The sequence below is a fragment of the Vidua macroura genome, chromosome 7 (genome assembly GCF_024509145.1).
Source record: "Vidua macroura isolate BioBank_ID:100142 chromosome 7, ASM2450914v1, whole genome shotgun sequence".
NCBI lineage: Eukaryota > Metazoa > Chordata > Aves > Passeriformes > Viduidae > Vidua > Vidua macroura.
Genome location: NC_071577.1, coordinates 22,831,597 through 22,851,906, shown reverse-complemented (window position 1 = coordinate 22,851,906; position 20,310 = coordinate 22,831,597). Strand labels below are relative to the sequence as shown.

The 20,310-nt window shown below is 35.7% G+C and overlaps 1 protein-coding gene across 1 annotated transcript in view; it reads right to left on the bottom strand.

The window, feature by feature from the left end:
• Positions 1-2,067: 2,067 nt before the first annotated feature.
• Positions 2,068-20,310, bottom strand: part of GRB14 (growth factor receptor bound protein 14) — a 58,354-nt gene continuing 40,111 nt past the window's right edge. The window contains exons 6-14 of the mRNA XM_053983007.1: positions 15,328-15,465; positions 14,168-14,278; positions 13,883-13,978; positions 13,241-13,321; positions 10,829-10,945; positions 10,645-10,702; positions 10,465-10,552; positions 6,755-6,848; positions 2,068-2,785 (exon numbers count right to left, since the gene is read on the bottom strand). Coding sequence (XP_053838982.1) covers positions 2,639-2,785; positions 6,755-6,848; positions 10,465-10,552; positions 10,645-10,702; positions 10,829-10,945; positions 13,241-13,321; positions 13,883-13,978; positions 14,168-14,278; positions 15,328-15,465 — 930 coding nt within the window. The 3' untranslated portion in view covers positions 2,068-2,638. The remainder of the gene's footprint in view (positions 2,786-6,754; positions 6,849-10,464; positions 10,553-10,644; positions 10,703-10,828; positions 10,946-13,240; positions 13,322-13,882; positions 13,979-14,167; positions 14,279-15,327; positions 15,466-20,310) is intronic.

Genomic DNA, 20,310 nt, shown 5'->3' with positions numbered 1-20,310 from the left:
AAGTCATATATCAACCACTTGTACCATTTAGTATATCTGGAAGAAGTCTGTGACATCAGAATATTTGACTTTTGATGGGTGGTGTTTGGCTCTTTGCTTTTACACATTAAGACTAGCTCCTTCATGTTTGTTTCTTGAGTAATATTTAAACAAGGAGGTAGCCTGTGAAGTCATTTAAACAGCAAACTAGATTTTATTAGTTTTACTGGTTTGTTTTTTTCTAGCATAGTCACAAACAACAACAGAGTCCACGAAAGGTATACACATCATATAAAAGAGATTATGTATTCCCAGCAACATTTCAGTTTAGATTTTAATTAAGAGAGCTGTCAAAATGCAGGAGGAAATGCTTTGCAGTATAAGAAAGTTTTGAATACTTGACAGCTCAAATGTTCAAATCCCATGCTCATTAAGCAATACTTTATTTTACTTGGGCTTATTGTTATTAATATTATTTTTGTTTCGCTTTGTTTTTCATTTTGTTTTTTTTTTTTTTCAATTTCACTTGTGAAACAAAACCTGAAAAAGCAGGCAAAGCTTCTTGATGGTTGATGTCTCTCCACCATGTGACATAATCCCTACATTCTTTTCTTTTCTGATAGGTCCAAAGGTGACAGGTACTCACTCACTGGGCAGTTGGCTTCTCTGCCAAGCATGCATACATAAATACAAATAAAATTACAGCGAAGCTTTCACATGTCCAAGTAGAAATGGACTACAATAGACAATAGACATTTGTCAAGAGATTATTAAAAAAAGGGATGCAGAGAATGTTTGTCCTTATTCTATGGCAACATCTGAAATAAAATTACCTGAGAAGTAATCACGTTATTAAACCAAACCAAAGAGGTTTTAATTAAAATTATTTTTAAGTACAATTTGAAATTATGTTTGAGGTTTTAGAGTTAAATTTATTAGACTGTAAAGATTTTTACAAAGCTTTCCTAATGTAATGAGCTTAGGCACCACATATGTTGCATCTTTGGTGCACATTAGGAAGAGTTGCTTTTTTAATGAGCTTTAAAAACTACATTTGCATACCAGAGGAAAAGGTCAGTGATGTGTGGATCAAGTCGGTAAATTAAGTATCACAGTATTATGTTATTATGCTTGCCTTCCAGAGACACACAATAACAAAACCACAGGCTACAGTTACCACACTGTTCTAATGCTTCCATGTCCATGACCTTGTCAGCTGACACATCCCAGCACGCTGTGCCTCGGGGCCCACTGGCTCCATCTCTCACCCAGGCCTCCTTTACCTTCTCCCCACCTCCTCCTGCAGCAGAGCAGCTGCTATGCCTGGCAGTCATGGACCTCAAGCAAGCACAGGAAGGGGGAGCTGGATTCAGTGTGCCCTGCTTCAAACACTGCTTTTACTCCAGCCTTTGCCCCTCGTAAAGATACCCAGGACAGTGTCCTGAATCCCTGTAACAAGATCAAATCTCTTGGACAGCAAAGAATCAGGATGGGGACGCCTCTTTCCCAAGTTCCATTCCACTCGAGTTTTTGTCCAAGGATACAGCAGAAACACAAATACCAAAATTAGTTCTAATGCTGTGGTCCAAAATTTGACTTGGTCTACTGGTACAGTTCTTTTTAGCTGGAATGTTAGATACTTGGTAATCTGTAAAGATTGCTTACTGGTAGCTAAATTGACATTTTTATTTTATAATAAAATAATCTAGGAACTGACTACAAATACACTTTTCTGAGGTTTTCAGCAAAGTCCACTGGATGTACCTTTACTTGTAAGTATTGTAAATTATTGATAATTTACAACTATTATAACATATCGTATATTTTTTAAGGGCAATTGAAATTGATTCCTTCCTCAGCTGTGCAAAGATCCACAATACTGAACAGGTCTTTCTGCCTCTCTTTGTGTCAGAGATAATGGGTATACACTGAACCACATTATGCACTCCATAATAATTATGCATGTTTATACATTTCACAGCAAGTAAGTGATAGTCCAGCTCTGTATGAAGATGTAGATTTAGTCATTAGATTAGAGAAAAAAATCCTTTAAAATATTACAACAAGAATAGCACAACTCAATACAACTGAGCAGTTATAAGTGATTTTAATGATTTTTCACTTTTTGGATATGATAATCCTCAAAGCAGCATTCAAAAATATAGTGCAAAATATTTATTCATTTTATTTACAAATAAAATGTGCAGTTCAGCTTCTGATTCTTGCCACAGTAAATGTTATTTTTTTTTATGTGATGAGAAGAAATTATGAGAAACATTTATAGAGAAAAGAGTTAATTTTAACCCTTAGAACAAAGATCTTCCTTCATTTATATTTTTGTAGGAGTTACACAATATTTTTCAAAACTGTTTTCAGTCAAAAAGGAAACCCAGAAAGTCCAAGACAACACTAAAGAATTATATAGGAAAGAATGGTTTTTCAAAACCATAAAGTTAATTTTGCTGTGACAATCACAAAGCAAAGTTCTTATCTACACAGAATATAAATTCTTTTTTTTTTTTTTTCTGCAGCTTAAACATAGAATCTTTACAATGTAATGGGTTCCCCCCCCCCGCCCTTTTTGCTATACAAACTGCCTTTGGGGGAAAAAGTATACTAGTATCTTCCTTTCCCTCTGATGAAACAACAAATGCTTTGGTTATAGAGCAATCCGTGCACAATAGTGTTTTAATTTGCAAGGCAGTACTCCTTTATTAAGTTGATAGAATTCCACTAGCTGGATGAGATCAGTAAATCTGGTATGACCATCATCAAGGGTATAGAATAGCTTTCCATCATCTTCCAACTGCAAAAATGGAAAAACAAGATTCAGTAAAATCCTCTTTTGCTACATGTTTTTTTTCTGACTAGAACACTTGTTTGAGAAGTGCTCTTACAGACCAACATATTCATAACCTTACAACTACTGAGAGCAGAAAAAATACAGTGATCATTTACACATCATTAAAATCTAAAGAAAAAATTTTAAGATTTAAAAAAAAGAAAACCAATAGAAAAACAATGTATTATTTGGCTTCAAGTACACACCTAAAAGGAAAGAACAGTTAAATAAGTATAGGAATACTCCTTCTGCATTAACAATACTACTTCATGCCTTTGCTTTGGAATGATAGCTGAGGTTAATACCAACCCTGGGTTCTTACAGAGCGACATGAAGCAACTCAGTTCGAAGTTACGCATAGACTTCAACCTTTGCTCCATTCACTTCCATGATTTTCTATCACTTTTGTAAGATATGACGAGGCTATACACCAGTGCAGTGCAGTGGTGTGCTGGGTAGCATTAGCTACACAAGACACTACTCATCACAGTGACATGCTTGCTCTAGTAGCTTTGTTGTAGGAGGAAGAATTGCTGCAGCTCCAAACATGTATTAGCACAGATACAGAGGAGAAAGAAGAAACTTCAACAGGTACCTTGAAAGATTCCTTTAGACTTTTAGATGCATAAAAATTTGCAATCACTATGTCCCTCTCATAAGTTACTGAATGTTACCTCTTGCACAATTTGTATTGCACTGCTGACCATATAATTTCTTGATTTAGTTCCTCTACTGCTGAGATGTCTAATATCAAGAGGATAAGTGAAGAAGTGACTAACTGGTTTTCTTGTAAATATAGGGTGAAAAAAATCCATTCAAACTATCTTTTAAAAGAAAAGGGAAAAAAGATACTTTACAAGACTGAAAGAGTAGTGAATAAAGGATCCTGAAGTAGGTCTAGCATGGAGTAGCAGATGGCGTGCTAGGGAAAGATGCAACTACCCCACCTGAATACAGGGGAAGGGAGAAGATAGAATTAGCTGTCTTACCTGTAATTAAGAAGTTTTATCTGAAGCAGCTGTTGAACTGCTTATGACTCCTGGTTATTCTACCCTTTTCTACCATGACTGGAAGTAGTTTGTAATTTCTTTAGTCTCAGACTTTGTTCAAACCAGGTCAAACTCTGCTAGTTAAGGAATTACCAATGTGAGAATGTGTGAACGCCTGTGCTCCAGCCAAAAACCTGAAAATGGATTATCATTCATTGGACTTTCTTTATGCATGCAATTTTCCTGCAAACACACTGCAGGCAAGGAGGATTAACAATTCAAATGTCTGTTATCCTCCTAACAAGTTAATTCCAAACCTTGAAATGAATACCACACAGATTGCTAATTCTAAAGCTATCAATATTTTGCAAAGTAAAAACTCATATCAAAATTCTGTTGCTCAAGAACCTAGCATCTTCTGCAAGCTAAGAAGGCTGTTATGAGAAAACATTTATTAGAAAAAGACACTCCCAGAACTGTGTATCAATTCTTCATCTTTCATACTGATGAAATTTCAGGACAGAATCCATTGAAGTGAACTTGCATCAGCTCAGACTGTAAAGGCTGAAAAATACCTTTAAACTAACAAGCTCTCCAATTTTCAGAGTACAGGATCCCAAATGTATCCCAAATGTTTCCTTCTGAACTTTTTACAATCAATTCTCAACTACCCACCTGCAACACCTGTTGCACAGGTTGCCAATGTTAACACGAGGCACCTGTTTACATGGGTGAGGCATGAACTAGCAGGCTGCATACCCTATCTAAAGGGAGACATTTTTAAGTGCAGCATAACCTGAAGCAACCTAAAATACAAGAGAAAAATAATTAATTTAGAGATTGAATTGTTTTTACCGTTCAAAAAGATTTTGTAAATGACATTTTTTTTGTTTACATTTAGTAAATGTAAAGCCGTTACAATGGCTGGAAACACATAAGAGTTTAGAACAGTAGAATTTGAAATTCAAAGAGGTAACCTTGATCTTCACTGAATAAGCTATGAATTTACTACAGTAATTCAAAATGCCTTGTTTCTTAGAAAATGATCACTTCATTTAGATCAGCAGCAACTGGAACCAAAACCCTTCCTCCCTTAAACAACAATTTTGTGAAATCTTTAAAGAGCACTGTTCTAGAAAAACAGAGCATGTTTAAGTCAGGGTATTGAGAATGGAATGACGGTACTGAATGCAACCAGAAACTGACAGAAAGGAACTGAAATATGCCAGTATTTGGGGGACAACAGCTTCCAAGCTGACACACTCTCTCTGGATTAAGCTGTTCTCATCACAATTTATTTTTTTCAGGCTACTATCATAGGAGAAATTGCTTTACTTAAAAAACAATTCAAAAACATTTCCTTCAAGTAAGTAAAGTTTTGCAATGAAGTGATAAAGGTCTTCTCAATGAACAGCATGGGAAATGTGACCCAAGTCTGTAGACAAGTATATCAAAACTAAGAATTCCTGGTTCCTCCAAAGATCCCACAACAGGAGAGCAAGGTTTTAGCAGATTCTTATGAAGGGAAGAAGAGAATCATCCATCTCAGAGGAAACTGAAGATAACTGCAGCATCCTGCTACACCTGCACTTAGAGAAGAGAGGGTCTGTTTTCTAATACAGAAAGGTAAAGTGGTCTCTTAAATTTGAGAATTAAAGAGCATCCCAATGAACTAGAATCATACACTCTTTGTATGGGGTTTAGGAGGTTTTCTAAACCACACAACAATTATACCAAAGTAAATGCTAGAAGAGAATACAGTCATTGAATGCACAGAGATCTTACACCCAGGATTCTTATCAAGGATTATATGTTGATGATCCCATGGGATCCAGTGTATAACTATCACTTTTGGGTGAATTAATCCTCCATATTCTGTACCTAAACACAACAAAATCCTGGACAATTCTTATAGCTAAACTGATCAACTTCTTTCCTCCTCTCAAATAATGCTTCAGTTTTATTCTACATGAACTTTTTTCAGTAGAGGATATCAGCTACAAGCCCTAGGTAAGGCATACATAAATTTGGTGAATGATCAGAGAGAATCAACAGGCAAAGACAAAAAAAAAAAAATAGTGACTAATTTCTACTGAGCAACAGCAGAATCTGCTAGAAACTTCAGCAGGAAGATACATGGAGGTTAGAGTATTATGTGGTCAGGAAGAAAGGTTCTTGTAAAGAGAGATAAAAAAGCTCTGTGTCTGCTCAGTTATATCAAGCATCTGTGGCCAAAACACAAAATGCTCAAGTATTTATCTACTCAAGAGATGCAGCATGTAAAGAAATCCACATAAACCACCTCATGAGAGTGGAAGCAATGGGGATGGCTAACCATTCTGACAGGATAACTGGACAGTATGTTCAATGAAAACTAACAGAAATATTATTTCAGCTTAGTAACTTCCAGCTTACCTATAAAGCAGCTGGACTAGATAATGACTTTTTTTTTCCCCTGAAGAAGACCTGTACATGAATATACCACAGTAACAAGAGAGGTCAACAAAATATGTCTGACTACAAATATTGAAACTACCCTTAACAGAAGACTCAGTGAGATTTGGACACACAGTGGAGGCAGTCCAAAACAGACGACTTAGAAATTGTGTACATACTGAAAAGTAAAAGGAAACATGAACTCTATTAATACATGATTTTCATGCCATCAGGGTTGCTTCTATCCCAGTTGGAACAGATCTGTTTAGCTTTTCAAGAAACTTTTTAGGATTGCATAATACTAGTCAAGCTTTAGAACAAATCAAACAGCAAAGCTCAAAAATGTTCAACTCTACTAAAGAATACTAATTATATTTAGTGATACAGGTATGATGTTTACATCTCCCATAAAACAACAAAAGAAGAAAAAAATCCATTCGTATTCTACCACAGTTATTCAATTTTTTGGTTTTACAAATCCATATATAAACTGAAAAAACTTACTTACTGGTACAATTTGAAAATGTTTTATTTTCAATCCATGACTCAGTGACAATACAAATGTTTTGGGATTACTTTGGCTATCGCGTACCAGGAATACCCTAAAAGAGATCAAAAAATTTCAAAGTAAGAACATTTGAAATCCTTTTATAAACATACAGTTAAAACTGTTCTAAATTCATTACAGCAAGTATTAGTGAAAAGCATAAATAACATCAATTATGTAAGTTAGGCTTTTAATCAGTATTTCTTTGCAAATGTGTCACTGGGAATACTTTCTCTTAAGTTCTTCTTCACCTTGTCTATTATGTGAAAAACATGCATTCTCAGAATAAATGACACTGTAGGCGTTAGTTTTTACACTGCATAGAATTACAATACATTTCTTCAGACAGAAAAGCACCCTCAAAGTTTGTGCTTTGAACAAAGTTTTTCTTTGGACTCTGACTAGAGAAAACTTGAATTTTCTAAATCACAAGTATTATAAGTAATATTCAAAAGGTAGTTCAACAGGAATTTTACAGAAAAGGTAATGCAAGGCACACCAGAATGTTTTTCACATCTGGCCAATCCTGATAAATGCACTCTCATTTCTGCACAGCAGCAAAATTCCCAACAAGACAGAGCTACACTCTGCTTGCTTTATGGAAGGATTATTCAAATCATGACACTCTGAATGGCCAACAGTGCCACTGCAACTAAAATTCACTGATAACTTATTCCAACCAGAACATGGACAAACGTAACTTTGCCATAGTCCTGGTAGAATAATTTGGTAAAGACAAAGGATGATTACCAGCATGAGACAGTTTTCATTGAATCATCAGTTTGGAATATTGGCAGAGAACAGTTTGGAGGACAGGGAAGAGCCTGGTAGCTTTGGAGAGGAGAGAGTCTGAACTGCTTGTACTGTGTGGGTCTGGAATAGATACAGCTGACCAACGTACCAAAGAAGGGAAATGGAGGGACAGCCACTGGCAAGCATGCTTCTCCTTTCAGGACAGAAAAGAAATGGGCAAAATGGACTTGCAGGTTTCAATCAAGCGAGCATTAGTGACCACGTAATCATAATTGTTTGCCCCACCACACACCAGAAATGAGAGTCAGGGTAATACATGAAAAGAAAGAATTTCAAGGAAAAAAGAAAGCAGTCAAAGGTTGGCAGTGGATTTTCACTGACTTCCAGCATGGATTCAAAGTACTAATTTCATTCTCAAAGTTTTTAAGAGTTCTATTTTTACATAGTAAGAAAATTCCTGGAATTAATAAATTTGGAGTCCATACTCATTACCGTTTCTGTCAAAATGCCTGTGCAGTGTAGCTGGGAGCCCCGTTACTAAGGCAGTTCCTCCCGAGGGCTGCTGCCAGCCCAGCCGAGGCTCGGCACGGGCAGGGACAGCCGGAGCGCGGGCTCCGCTCAAACCGGCTCGCTCCTACCACCTAGCGGCTCTCACCCTCCCCGGGACGCGAGCGACACTGCTCACAGCAGTCACAACAGATCCCGTGTACTAACTTCCATATTGTATGTGTGTGTCATCAGTGACTGGCACTTCATTTTATTCAGCAAAATGACACTGTAGGAATGTGCCACTTTGCAGATATCCAAAATGGGTTCTCTAAACCCGGCTACTAGGATCCACATTAAATGATACACACTGCAATCACTTTTATTGGTTCTCATTCATCAGTTCTTTTAAAGTACATTTTCTTACTTCTTTCCTTGTTTTATCACATATATAAGGAACATTTCTTCTCCTTCTGATAAAAAGATCATTATTTTGTAACATAAACACAATAGACCTACTTTAGTTGTCAAAGAACTTTTAAAATTTTTATTATGTAGTTCACAGAATCTCAGAAATGTTAGCTGGAAAGAGCTTTTTAGACATGCTGGATGACTCCAGCCAACTTCTTCCTCATGAACTTCTCTGAATGATGAACTGGACTTTTCATGGGCCTTTTGGTAATGGCTCTTATCCCTTTCATCAACTGGATGCTGATCAGTTTGCAATCCCACCAACCATTTATCACTGAAAAGTCTTCAAATACACTTTAGGGGGTAAAATACAAAATCTACAATATTACCACATGAACCTTTTTAAGAAAGTTGATTTAACACCAGATCAAAAAACTTTCTTCTTTCATAACATGCCTTAAGATTGTTGCTGTCCCTAATTCTGTTATTGGATTATCCAAATACTAAAACTACTGTAGTTAGTTTATATAACTGCTTCTTTATCTTCTAAAAGCCATCATGGGAAACATATTTGTTGGTACATACAGTACAGAGGCCCAACTCCCTTGTCATATATGCATGAGAACTCCTTGCTCGGGATCACCTTAAAAGGCTCAATACGGATTATTTTCTCTGCCCTCACTCCCAGAAAATACTTACTTTTCCCATTAAAAATTGTTATATATATTAATTCGTGTTTTCAGCTCATCAAAATGATGTCACATGAAGTCATGTGTTCATTACTTCACTGTAACTCCTGAATATGTATCTGACAGCATATGAGCACTCCTACTACCAATGTTCAAAATAATTCTAGATAGTCCACACAAAAGTATCATCCTCCTCAAAATCCCACTGCACAGCTATGACTGGCTCCAAGAATATAACATAAACAACTCTGTACTAAACCAATGCTAGCAAGGTACTCACTTTCTCAGTGTGTGTGTAAGAAATACACTGAAAGATGCATCAGGCCTAGGCTGACATTCTTTTCAGAAATATATGTTGGATTCATCCCCATGTCCTGTCTCACTCTTCTAACAAAAGCAAAAATAAATGCAGAGCAGAGAACCAGCTTCAAGATTATAAACTAGGCTTAAAAAAAAGACCCCAGAAATTTAAAAAAAAAAAACAAAAAAAAAAAACAAAAGTGGAAGTCCAATTAACCATCCCTGTGCTGGGTTTGTCTCCCTTTCCTTCCGTTCACTTTTTTTGTTTTCCTGGAGCTCTTTCTGTAGATGTAGAAAACAATACTACAACATACTTAATCTATAACTGAAGGAATTTAACTTGCAATCTGATGATCCAAGTACCTAACTGTAAACAGACTCAAAGAAACTGAGATTTTTATGGAATTACTCACTGAATGAAGGAGGCCCAAGTTTACATTTAATACAGGACTAAGGATAAAATTGCAGGAATGAAAAGCAGGAGGATTTGAACATAAAATACCTACTTGCTTTGTCATTTTTAAAATAAATATTTAAATGAAATATTTTAAAAATTAAAGTCTTACCCTAACATTTATTGTTTACTATTAAAGGATGACACAATTTTTAGTCAATTCGTGAGAAAAAAAGCATACTTTTTTTCAATGTCTGTCCCAGCACAGTTCAACTTAGAATAATGTTTTCAGGCTTTCTTTCACTCTTTCATCACTAATAGAGATACAAAAGACTGGTGCCAAGGCTGACAGCTCCAGAGAATCCTGTGCAAAGACACAGCCCTAGTGCTTGGCTTGGAATGGACATAAGTAATCCATCAGTGACAGAATCGAAGTCTTAGATCATCACTTCATGGTTTCCAAATGATATAAAACAGGAACCAACTGATCCCCAGATAGCCTGATATAAAAGATTTTTTTATTCCTATTAGGCAAGTGCAAACTCCTTGCTCCACTTCCCCCCAGTAAGAGGCACAATAAAATAGGAGTTGTTGGCTAGAAACATGTCTCAGAGAAGCTATGTAAAGAATTAACTTACCCATCTACAAGTCCATGCTGCAAAATAAGTCTCTGAGCCTCTTCTCTAGAGATTTTATGATGAAACCACGACTGAGATCTGTGTATAGCTGTAGAAAAAAAGACCAGTGAAAAAACATTTTCCCTTTATTGAAAGAACCAGTTATTGCATTTCTGTGGCAAGGAATTAACTCGGACATACCCATGTTAGACATGGCAATAGGGCTACCATGTGAGTTGAGCCGGAGACACCCTCTCCTCTGTATGAGAGAGAAGCAAAAATGTGAAACAAAAAGCTCTTTTGTTAAAAAAAACCAAACCAACAAACAAACCCCCCCCCCATCAAAACAGAAAATACTATTCTGATAAATCAAAGGTATTTATACCCGCCATGCTAATCCTTCTTCAACTGCAACTGAAAGGGCTTCTGTTGGATTTTCTATAATTCTGCTTCTGTGTCCTGAGAAATCCATTGCTACTAAGGAATTTTCTGAAATGCTTCTCTGCAACAAAGAAAAATAAATTTAGTTTGCTCAATTTTTACAAGATTCATCATTTAAAAGCGAGCTTCTGAGAAAACATTATGTTTTGTAAGTGATATTTCAAGTATTGGCAGTGTTTCTCATCAGAGCCAAACTCATTTTACCCTAGGGAGCATTTATAATTCCAGTATGCTGCTGCAAAGCTCAATTTTACAGTCTGGCAGGACAGACCATCTTTTTGCATTACTGCAATGGATGACAAATACATAATTTTACCATAAACTGTATTTATATTTTTAACTATAACTAGCCCTTTTCCATGTCAAAACAAGTCAGGAAACTGTTATTAAGATGTCCAAGTAACAGGAAAAAAAGGTAAAATACAAAATTATTATACATAATGATCCAATTAAAAAATATTCAAAATATTTCATTAGAAATATGTCCGATTTATATGTTTGCTATATAAATTTCCATTCAGTTTACCATATTTAAGCACTGAAACAGCAATTTCTATGGAGTATAACTTCTATTTTAACACATCCCTTCTAACTCTAATCACAGACTCAATAACTGCAGCATCTGTTACAAAAAAAACGGTTGTTTTTTTCTCTCAGTGAAGATCAATTTTGTAACAACTGAATAAGAACATTGAGATTTGACAAAACAGTCCTAAAAATCACCAAAATGTTTCTTAGAAACCAAGGTTTACAAGATCAGGTTTTATAAGAATTGTGATGGCTCAAATGTTAGCAGGCACTGGAATATCTAATACATAAAAGAGCATTCTAGTACTCAGCACGTTAAAGCAACATCTGGACACAAGAGGCCCAAATTTCTGCAGAGTTAGCAAAGCTTCCCAGTCCAAAACCAGAGCAGCTCTGGTTTTTTGTTGTTTTTTTTTCTTTTTTTTTTTTTTTTTGTTTGTTTGTTTTTTGTTTGTTTTGGTTTTTGTTTGGTTTTTGTTTAGTTGGTTGGTTGGTTGGTTACAAGCATGAATATAACCAAAAATGGAAGATGGCAATTCTGTAGTTCACTGTAATTCTTGACACTGTAGACTAAGGTCTATCTGAGTAACTGTAACATGTAAAGAACTTTGCAAAAGTAAAAAAATAAGGGCAAATGAAGAGAAAATGTTTGCCTCTAGCAGGGTGGAGGGAACTCTTTGTAGCTGACATGGTTGAGAAATTAAGGAATGTAAAACGTGGAAGTGGCTTCCTTATGAAGTATGTTCATTAGTGTGTGCACTTAATCCGCGATTATTCAATTTGCTGTTTTATTCATGAATTATACACGAGTAGAAAAACAGTGCCATTGTTAGCAGCGGGTACACATTCTGCCTGTTAGAAGCTATGGGAACAAAAACACACACAACAGTGGAAGAGGAGAGAATCAGTAGTGGCTCCTTGATCCATCATAAGAGGAGCAGCTGGCTATTGCAGTAGCTTCACATAACACAAACTAAGGCACAGGCAGCGTATTAAGCACATGCTTAATAAGCCATGCTTATTAGCAAGATCACTGAAAACTACTTTTGTGAATACCTGTGATAGCAAATGCATTTTTAAGGCATTTTATCAGCAAGAATTATAATAAAAGCTAAAAAAAAACCACCATCATTGTCACAGATCTTGGCAATAAGTAATTTTTATCCAATTTTGCCAAAACCACAAAAGGGATATAGATCATCCATGAAAAAGTCTGAAATCAAATGACTCATAAAGAGCTGGGATAACGTAAGATATTAAGAAATGGACAACCTCATCCAATCCCAGCTATCCAACTGAGAAGATGCACACGGTATCTAGTATAGGCTGTTTTTTCTCCAAAACAGGGCAGACCATCTGCCAAATTATGGTTTTCCCCCAAAGATTACACAAGCTCAAATTCATCTCAAGTACTTTATATGTTATTTTTTTTTCAAAAATTAAAAGAGGAAGTATACAGAAAAGGATTTGTTACAACCTTCTTTTTCATCAGCATGTGTAACCTTAAACACTTTGCTTCTCCTTTAATGCAATTTATGGTACCGCTGCTTTGTTTTCAAAATCTTCTTTCCATTCAACAGTAATAAGCCATTGAACTCCCAAAATATTGAAGATTTTACAAAGAGAAAGCCTTTTAACTCATTTATTCTAAGTAAGAAAATTAATGAATTAGCTCTCTAGTCAACCCTGGCAGCCCTAAATATTTTGGCAAGCGTTGGCACATGCAAGGTTTTGAAGGAGCAGGTCAGTAGTGTAACTGACACAATTACTTGAAAAGAGCACAATGGCAGAAACATGTATTTATTCATGGAGCTACTGTGGGACATACCATAGGTGTTATATTCAAAGGGCTGCAGCCACTTCTACCTTGATATGGTTGCATGTAATTCTGATACAGCTGCATCCCATACTAAAACCAGAAAATAACATGGTTAGCATTTTAAATTATAAACCTAAGCCAAGTAAGGTTTTTTCCAGATGAAAAAGGTAGCACGCGCTTTTTTTTAACATTAAAAACCAGGGACAAAAGCTGTTAGGCTAAGGAAATATACATCATCGTTGTTGCTGCTGCCTTTATAAATGTACACTTTGCATTAAATAGCACCCAATTAATATACCAACTGGCTTGTTCCTATTTTGTCACAGTCACATTTTAAAAACATTAAAGTTCCCTTGTTGTGTATTCTTGTGGCTTTGTTCAACATTACTCAGCAATCTCACTGAATTCAACATCGTTACACAGAAGCATATGCTTAATGCTAAATATTTTCAGGACTGAGGCATCATTCTGTCCCTTACAATGATTCCAGGATTTGGTCTCTCTCTCTTCTTGTTCGAATGAAAAAGATTTCAAAGTACAAAATGGATACTGCTATTGCATGGGAACCTAAAATGATGTTACCTCTCTACTCACAGCATCAAAATATCACATAGCACATAGCAAGAAGTTAACTCCACACAGAAAAATTACCTTGAGTAACCTAATTGCTGTCATCCAACAGGTCCTACTTTGTTCATCATCTGCACAGAGCTGTTTCAGGTCTCTGGTTCCTCCTGATTTGTTAGGCTAGAAGGCCACAGCACATTTTTTTAGCATTAAAGCATATCTTGAAGATAATACCTGTTGAAATAAAAGCCACTAATTCTCCTATTTTATAATAGACAGCTGAATGTTGCTTACAAAGCCTTAAAGAAACTTAAGCTTACCTAAAAACTGTGGCTTGCTTTAATATGTATCAGAATAATAAGCTTGTACCTTAAAGCAGAATCCATAGTTTGTTGGTGCTCCAGAAATCTTTTTGCCTGTTAAAGACATGTACATATCACGATTGCTGAATTCACAGAAAAACTGCAGATGCCTTGGCTCCTAAAAAAAAAAGTAATGTAATACAGTTAGACTACTTTTAGCCAGCCTCTCCAGATAAGAAACTTGGAAGAATACAGTAGTTATCCTGTTCCAAAATACAGTCTTACAAACTGCAGTTTTAACCATGACATCATGAAATCTAAAAAGAGGCAACTCGATATTCATTTCATAATGCAGTGGAAAAAGAAATCAAATCAGTTAAAGAATTTATTCTTCCAGAGGAGAAAAACAACCCAGACTATAAGTTATGGAATTTCTGAGAAAACTTTCTCTAGATTCAAGCAATAATAAAATTAGAGTAGGAGGCAAGTTTTGAGAGCAGTATGCATTTCAAACATCAAAACAAAATAAACTTTCATAAACTGAAAAACAACATACTGTTATAATTATTGCCCAGTACTATTTCTAACCATTATCTCTACCCACTAAGTTAATTATATGAAGGAAGCAAACAAAAGAAATTTGCCAAAGGATATAAACCAGCTCAGTGAAAACTTTGGCAGGTAATTAGAGAACAGGAATAAACATTGGTTTGAGTAGTTTATATAAAAGGTTTCTCAATTCCAGTGTTTAAAATGATAAGGCTTAAAGTATCACCACCAAAAATTTGAACTAGTAAAATGAAAAACTGTCCAGTGACAAATTTTGAGAATTCCCAAAGTTATCCTGTAAAAATTATTATTTTTATAATTAATTACTATATCAAATTTTCAGAACATCTACTTATACTTCAGAAATTTAACTAGAATTCGAAAATTCATTTTAACAGGGTACTCTGTTATGAGAAATATCAAGAATGAAGCAAACTTATCAGGCAAAAAGAAACCAGAGTTTCTAAGACAACACCTTCCCAGTTTTGTATCTCCATATCTCTCTAGAGTATCTATAATAACTAGATTTATTTTTCCTTTTTTTATCACTGTAAGTTTAATTATTTGGTTATAAATTTTGGTTATTATTATTACAATTAATTATAAATACATACATTTTTGCTCTGACTTCATAGTTCTTGCTTTCTCTCTTTTTTTTTTTTTTTTCTCCTCCCTTACCTTAGATGTACCTTTAGTGGAAAAATAAAGGCCAGATCTTCTCAAAAGGAAGTACAATTTTTTCCATGATTTCTTCCCCTGCTCCTTTGCATGCAAATAACCATGAATCTCAGGATATGTGCTGGAGCTAAGGAACATCTGAAAGAAAGTATCAGACATGCATTTTTCTTTTCCTCTGAAACCAGCTTTGTGTTTTATTAACATACTCAGGGCTAAGGGGAATAACTCCTAAATACACTATCACACCACAGTAATTCAGTTATGATCACATCTAATCCCATCAACATCACCTCTCATTTAAGGCATGTAAGAATGTTACATAACTCCAAGGTATGCTAAGTTACATATTTATATGGAACCATATGGTTTGGAATGAGAGCATTACTTCTGCAATATGTGAACTTCTGCAACTAAACCAGTGTAAGAAGTACTGATGCCATGCCTCAGACCCTATTTATATAAAACTGCTAATCAGTGCTAACATCAGAAGAAAAAAATTACGTCCCTCCCCTCACCCACCATGTTACAAACCAGAGAAATTAACTGACCTGAGTTAAAATTAATTCAGCAAACCACAAACTCTGAATTACAAAACCATGCAGGTCAGGCAGATATTAGCATTTTCAAAAGGAGGGAATAAAGGGCTCTGCACCTGAAAGGTGCTTAAGGAGGAGCTTTAGTTGAACCAAAACCCAAGACACGGGGCCAGTCCCCAAGACAGCTCCTGCCTCTACTCAGTATATTCCGTGACTTCTCTTCAGCCATTTCATCAGACACTGTCAGAGTGCAACACAGCTCTTATCTTGCTGAGGCTTTGACAGTTCTACTCAGTCTTGCTGCAAAAGTGACCACTAAAAGTGAGCAATCATGTTAACTTTACCCTAATTCCATGTAATGCATTAATTTTTATCACTCTTCTTCCAATAATACTACTCAGAACTATGACTCTAAACATATTAACCCAGAATTCTTCTATTTCCATATATGCCACAGAATCTGTTATTACTGAGCTCTTCAAGGAACCTTGCCCCAGGGTCTGTGGTATCATTAATTCCGTCAAGCCTTATACAGAGATATGGCACAAAGGATTTTCTGGTCAATATCTGCAGTTTTCACTGCTGAATTTTCCTTCTTACACACTTCTATTTCCAGAAAATCTTATTTGAGGAGTGAAACAACAGATTACAAGGCAAGAGATGGACTGGCCAGTACTGGACTCCAGCAGAACGAAACAGTGAACGTTATTTTGGAAGCACACAAAGTTCTCTGGCCACTAAATAATACAGTCCAACCAAGATATACAAGGTTTCTTTGACTTTTATTGTTTTGCTGCCTTGCAGTGAGATGCATGAGTACCAGCTGCAGACCAACCTGAGCTGGTGTGAATGCAGTAACATGAGTAGGGCTCCACTGGCCAGGGCAGTGCCCCAGCCCACCACCAGGACTGCATTATGAGCAGCTTCACAGCTATTCACCTGAACAGTTCAATTACAGTAAGCCTAGGCACATCTATCTAAACGTGCTGCTGGCACACAGCTGTGTGCAAATGCAGTTTAAGCTATTTTAGCCACACTGAAGCAGATGGGTAGGACTTCATACATGTTCCAGCTGTTCATCTTCCCTTTTGCCATGTACTAACAGGTACACTGGTGGGAAATATGCAGGCTGAACTGAAAAAGTATAAAATCCATAAACAAAGTCAAATTAAAGCCTTAAGAAAATCTAAACAAGCCAATGTATGCAAAAACAAAAGAGCATCTTTTTAGGCTTTAATGTCTCTGCTAAAACTAAAAGGAGCGGTTGGCTTCCTGCCTGCACAAGTGTCTTCCCCAGAATTTCTGCCATAAGAGCTTCAAACCAGAAATGCTGTCATGAAAAACACTTCTCTTACTCAGCAGACCAAAGTGGAGGAGCAATACAATGCTAAGCTTCGACAGTCACTGTTGTACCCATGCTATCAATTAAAATAAAGTAGAAGTAATGCTAGGAAAAAGGCAATCTTAAATCCATCTTTTCCTTTCTAAGGGAAGACAGCTGAGGACTATGTGAGAAAATAGAACATGAACAAGCTGTAGTCAAAACCATTAACTGTCAGAAGGATGAGCAGTAAAAATATTTCAGAGTGAGAACTGAATGTCTGTAATAAATGCCAAAAATGAATTATAGCAGGAAAGAAAATTTCCTTGGGTTGATTTTTGTTTCAAGATGATTTTTCTTGGGGTTTTTTATTGCCTTTTGTTTTTTTGGTTTTTTTTTTTTTTTTTTTTTTTTGTTTTGTTTTGTTTTTTTTTTTGTTTTTTTTTTTTTTAATGGAGGTATGTACAAGTTTGTTATAGGAGGGAATGGATCCCTGTTTATGCAGATAAAAATAAGAAAAATCCTTAGTACTGGAAGAAGACGGAAGAGCTAAATGATAGTATACTGCAGACAGGGACTACTGGTCACACAATATGCAGAAATAAACTTGCACCCTCTTCTCCACACAATCAAATATATACCCTGATAAGTAGAGTGGTGTCAAGTGCCACCATGTCCTTCAGATACTGATATAGACAGCACTAAGGAGTTGAAACATATGCAGTGTTTCAGGGAGTTAAGAAGCCATCATTATACTAGACTTTGTGAATCATGTTGAATTTGATGACTGATTTCTTCAAAGATGTGATGACAGCTAGCCATGATCCAGACCAATACTACTGGGAATGAGCTGGATTTTTACCCTGAACCCTGAAGAATTTTGGGACCACCAAGTAATTCTAGTGAAGAATTGATTCTGAATCTCAATATTGTCCCCTATAGACTTCAGTCCACCTGAAAGGTTTAGACTGGGAGGCAAACAAACTTCCTAGAGTGGAAGACAGAGTAAGGCAATGGGGAGATTAAAACTACATCCAGGAGATTGGCAAGAGACGGAAATTCAGTACAGGTCTGTTTCAGCCTGAAGCCCGAAATGGCAGTCATGTGAGAAACTGGTTAGGGAAAGAGGGACTTGCTATAGCAGAGAGATTAAAGAAATGAAAGCCTGGCTCTTAATAATGATCTTAAAATTGTCATACTATGTTCATTTTTGACATATTTTAAAACATCCAATTTGCAAAAATAGCCTAAAGCAAGTTCTAAATAGCCCAGACTGCCTACCACTACACATGCACATACAGAGCTGTGTCTCAGAGCTGCTGTACCCTGACACACCTCTTTTGTAGGCTAAAGGTTATCATGGCAGCAATTAAACCTCTCTTTGGTATACACAGACATTCAGTATACCCTAGACCTAGTACTTTTACTTAGCACATGCTAAATGGATAGGAGACTCATGAACTTCTCTTTTGTTTTTGTGGCTCTGTTCTACAAAGATGCTCTGATTCAAAATCATCAGCCAAAATACTCACTCTTCCACTTTCAATGAGAGTTAAAAAAAAAACAGACCTTGAAAACATTTTACTTGCTTACAGCTCAATCCACAAAAGAATGTCAAAGTATCAGAAGTGATTTTTTAATCACTTGTAAGCATTGAATTGTCAGACTAATGTCTCTTTTTGATACTTAACCAAGCACATCACAAATAATAATGCAGCCCATTAACTTGTCTTAATGAAAGATTCCAAGGAAATAGTGACTCACTGTAAACAATTTACCCAACAGTTTCTGCTGAAATGTGCACAATGACTGCACAATCCACCAAGGTATTCTCTACTTTGTGCCTATTAAGTTTTATTTGTTGAAATACAATTAAGCATACAATGCAACAAAAATAGCAACAAAGGAGAGTTTGCAACATGTTTTTCAATCTACCAAAATGGCAAGTAACTACATATATATTTAGAATGATTCTTAAACTTACCTACCAGCTTTGAACATATTATAGATCTCACAATATGGGCTCAAAGAAGTTCTGCACAAGAATATATGGCAAACAGTTCTCTTATAAAAGTGTTCATTATTTTTTAACTACCAAATTACATTTGTGAGGTAAATTATAAAGTTCTATTAACATAGGGGACAGAATTTTCTAAATTAAATGTTTATGCTAGACCCCAATATCTGTATTATATAGGCGGCAAAAGGGACACTATTTTCATTAGATTTGCAGCACTTCTGAAATCACAAAAATTTTATTTAGGTTTGTAAAAAATATTTACTGAATCTAGTGCGTGTCAAATCTAATTCACAAAAATTTTTACTATATTTGGGATAATCTTAACATCTTGATTAAAATCTACTTTTATAAGGATATAATTATTTAATATGAAGGATTGCTTTGAGAATTAGTTACTTAAAATGGTTTCATTTACTGGTGGATGCTAAGGTAGACTTTATCATATAGATTTTTTAAAAACTGTAATTTCTGTGTTTCTTTTGCTTCTGCCTTAAATATCCTGTGTTATGTTGCCTTTCCAATCATTCTTTATCCCCAAAACTCGTGCATAGGGTTGTTGTCTTAAGACCAGTGGAAGTTCTTCTTCTATTATTTAATTTTTCTAATGACAAGCAAACAAGAGTGATGTGTATGTTTCCACCTTTATTACTCATTTTTCCCCTCTTTGAAAGTAAGACGGTGATCCCTGATACGGTCATTTTGTATTATCATTTCATTAATCCCACTGTAAATTAGAATCTTGTGTCTGCTTAAAAGATGACTAACACTGACTGACCTACCATAATTTTTTTTGAAGGCTACACTAACCTTCAAGCTAACAAATCATACTAGTCAGTCTAAATTTTCTACTTGTTAAGTTTAACCATTTAACTCTTTTTTATATCCATGTGTGTCACATCACCAGTATTTTGGCATTCTACCATAGCCTGCTGCTAAGTTTGTTTAGCACTCCTCCACCTATTTAAGGAAAAAGGGTCTTTCACCTGAAATACCCACTAAAGGTATTTGATGTTTTCACTGTATTTTCTCTGTTTTTGTGCTTCTTGATTTTTAAAGGATGTCCAAGTTTCCAAGTGTGGACATATAATAGCTGCTAGGAAGGGACA